Source organism: Limulus polyphemus, unplaced genomic scaffold (genome assembly GCF_000517525.1).
Source record: "Limulus polyphemus unplaced genomic scaffold, Limulus_polyphemus-2.1.2 Scaffold819, whole genome shotgun sequence".
Lineage (NCBI taxonomy): Eukaryota > Metazoa > Arthropoda > Merostomata > Xiphosura > Limulidae > Limulus > Limulus polyphemus.
Genome location: NW_013666429.1, coordinates 310,175 through 313,678, shown reverse-complemented (window position 1 = coordinate 313,678; position 3,504 = coordinate 310,175). Strand labels below are relative to the sequence as shown.

The window sequence follows — 3,504 nt, the reverse complement described above, 5'->3', positions numbered from 1 at the left end:
ACTGCAGTTCAATTACTCACTACCTACACACGTTGTCACGTCACGCCGTGACCATCTTATATATACCAGCCCACCCCCAATCTAGCAAATGCTAGAGCACTCCCGAAGGAACAGGATAGTTCTAGAAAACTAGTCACGTGATACTAGTCACGTGATCTCGCTGACGCAACAATATATATGGTACAAATTTAATGTGAACATGCTACATAAACTAACACTCAAACACTCGAGTTACTTCATTTTCAACAGATTGGAAATTACAGCGATTGTAATTAGCACAAGAAAAGTTTCCGGCACGAAAACCAACAAGGTGGAAACATTGAACAGTAAATTACAGATGTAAAGTTTAAGGCTTTGTGGATGAATAATTTTTTTGTAAAACTCTGAACATAGATTATTTTAGTTGAGTCAAAATTTCGAAATACTTTAAATTCAGAAATATTAAAGCTTCAACCCTTAGTATTTATCTCAGTTAAACATTTGTACCTTTTGATTATTTATAGTATCCTAGTATAGTAGTAATTTACAGACTTCTCAAGTACTCCCCCCCTCCAGTGGCACAGCGGTATGTCTGCGGACTTATACTACTAGAAACCGGGTTTCGATATCCGTGGTGGGCAAAGCATAGATAGCCCTTTGTGTAGCTTTGTGCTTAATAACAAACAACAACAATTCTCGAGTACTAAGTATCATATTTTGTTCCATAGTTCCTGGTGTGACGGGTGTTGCAATGGTACTAGTCCTGTGTTTATTGTGTTCATCCTCAATGTCGTACGTCAGGTAGGTTATAGTTACGTTAATATAGATTATTTAAATATATATATATATATATGAGTTAAAGTAATGAAGAGTTATAATAATATGTCAGTCACTATAACTGCTATATCTTGTGCTAACGAGGCTTTTTTCGTCCAAAACAATAGCTCTTCAGACCGAATGAGATACAACAGACATATTAGTGGTCGAGACGCTATTTCCTATTGATATTGATAAATCGCTTGACAACAGCTGTTACGGTGTGAACTGGGTTAAGTTAGTGATGTGTGATGTTTTTGTCAATTTTATTTATGTCACAACTCATCGGGATTAGAAAACGGATTTTTGAGCACTATAATATTTCTTTGTCTTAACACCATATATGTTTAATTATTGTTTTTTTTTTCAATTAGCCTCACAAAAAATTCGTCATATAGCACGTATACTTGATTATATTCTTGAATTAGCCTGCTCATTATTCAGCTTACTTTAGCAGTTTTAGAATCCATGTACCAGTGTTTATGATGTTCATGCCATAATTCGTTTTTATCTCCTTTTGTGGTAAACAAGCTTAAATACCCATCAACTGACGGGAAATGTTTAAACTTAATCAAAACAATGTAATAACTTGAACATAAACTTTATCTCAAAATTTTAAAATTATAACAAAGCCTCTTCATAAACAGCTTACTTTTCAACTACCAACAAATAAAGATTTTGAGGTGATCCCACCCTTGAACACCCTACATCTCATTGACCATGAGAAAACCTTAGTTATTTCAAAAACAGTTCAGCAACTTTCATACTTTGACCTTGAATACTTTTAGAATATACAACATTGTCTAAAGCGTCAACCTGCGAAGATTGTTTGAGATTAACTCAATAGGCTGGGAGTAATTAACCAACAGATATTACAAAAAGGAAATAAAGTTAAGTTCAGTTTTGACACCCTTAGGACATTCTCCATACTTCGTAGTGTTTACATAAAAATTTTGGTTGAGATTGGCCTAATAGGCTCGGATATAGATAGCACCTACACTTAAATGTCGGTGTTTTCTAAAACTTAGGTTAAACTATTAGTTGCAGGTAAGTAATAGGAACATTAATCTATAATTATATGAGGTTTTGGTATGACAAATATTTATTCAGGGATTGTAATATATTTCCGTCGTTATTTATTATATACATTTTAAGTTATGGAAACTACGTGCTTAAAATGTTCTATTTCAACAACTAATACTTTATTTAATGGGAAAAAAAAGTTTTGGCAAAAAAGTCTGAAAAAACGCATGACGTGTACATATTCTAAGTTGCAAATATTTTCCCACCTAAACGAAGATAATAACGTAATAGAAATAATGTTGTTAGTCGACTAAAGAAAATAAACAACGTTTCCTTGTTGTTGTTTTTTTCTTCTATATCAAGGGAAACTTGCTACGATGCATTTTGGTATACCCACCGATTGTTTATAGTCTTCTTAGTATTGTTGGTTCTCCATCCTATCAGGTAAGACGAAACATGTTGTTATGGTTATTATTAAGCTTACTCTATCTGTCCTATCATGTATAAAAGAAACTGTATTTGTTATGGTGTGAATGCCACTTACTGGTGAAGCGTGATTATAATGGATTATATATTTGTCATAAGACAACACTACTAGGCTTACTGTATTTTTAAACACTACATTCTTTAGTCGGTCCCTTAGGGTTTTACCAAGAATAAGATTGTATATTAGTATTTCAACAATACCATCTCTGCCATATCCATTGCCGACGCCGCATTTTGCTCAGCACCAGAGCTCATCGGATCGGATAGATGCAACAAACACAGTAATGGTTATAACGTTATTTATATAAAGCAATGTGTTCGAATAACAAACGTTATGGTGTGGAAGCCCTTTCCTGGTGTTTGAAAGTACAATGAGCCAAATACTATTGTCTTTTGACAATTGATTACAATTGTAACTTGTAGCTTCATTGTTTATATGCCTTGCTAGCATTGTCGGTTTTAAATGGTGCTAGCTAATCCAAAACGTGACTATTGTGGTTCTTTCTGCTTATATATATATACTAGCGAAAGTACCCGTCTTCGCTCGGGATATAAGGTTGATATATTTTAGATGACTATGTCAGTGTGTATATTCTGAACCTATTTTAGCATAGAACATTCAAAAATATTTTAAACATTTTTATTTCCCAGAAACATAAAAATACTTCTTTTCTACGTGATTTTTTGCTAGCTTGCCTCATTAAAAAAGATGCGCGCACGCACGTGGATAAGATAAGTAATATAATATCCAAGTGGACAGGGTCCACATAGTATGTTGTAATGTAAGGAACCACTTCTTTTCTATGTTGTTTTTTGCTATGTTATGGCGGTCACACATACACAGACACGCATTTACGCACACACACACTTGCATGTTTGCCTATCTGTGATTTCTATATGTAATATAAAGAACCACTTATTTTCTATGTGTTTTTTCACTAGCTTGCCTCGATAAAACCTGAGCATTTTTTGTCAGGCAAGCTATAATACCCTGTGGGTCTGTGATTTCTATCTTACCATTACTTCGCCCCCTGTTGATGAATCTTCACCAGATTCGGTATGAAGGTTTTACGGGCGTTTTTGCTTTTTTTTTACCACTACTTCGCCCCCCGTTGATGGATCTTCACCAAATTTGGTATGAAGGTTTTTTGGAGTCCATGTGGAGAAACATGCAAACTTGCGGTTTCACGTTTTATGTTT

General features: G+C 34.3%; 1 protein-coding gene across 1 annotated transcript in view; it reads left to right on the top strand.

Annotated features, from left to right (window-relative positions):
* The window catches only part of LOC106460704 (NADPH oxidase 4-like), a 76,804-nt gene that overhangs the window by 38,825 nt on the left and 34,475 nt on the right, over positions 1 to 3,504 (top strand). Inside the window, exons 7-8 of the mRNA XM_022387481.1 lie at positions 708 to 780; positions 2,182 to 2,262. Of these exons, the coding sequence (XP_022243189.1) occupies positions 708 to 780; positions 2,182 to 2,262 (154 nt within the window). The remainder of the gene's footprint in view (positions 1 to 707; positions 781 to 2,181; positions 2,263 to 3,504) is intronic.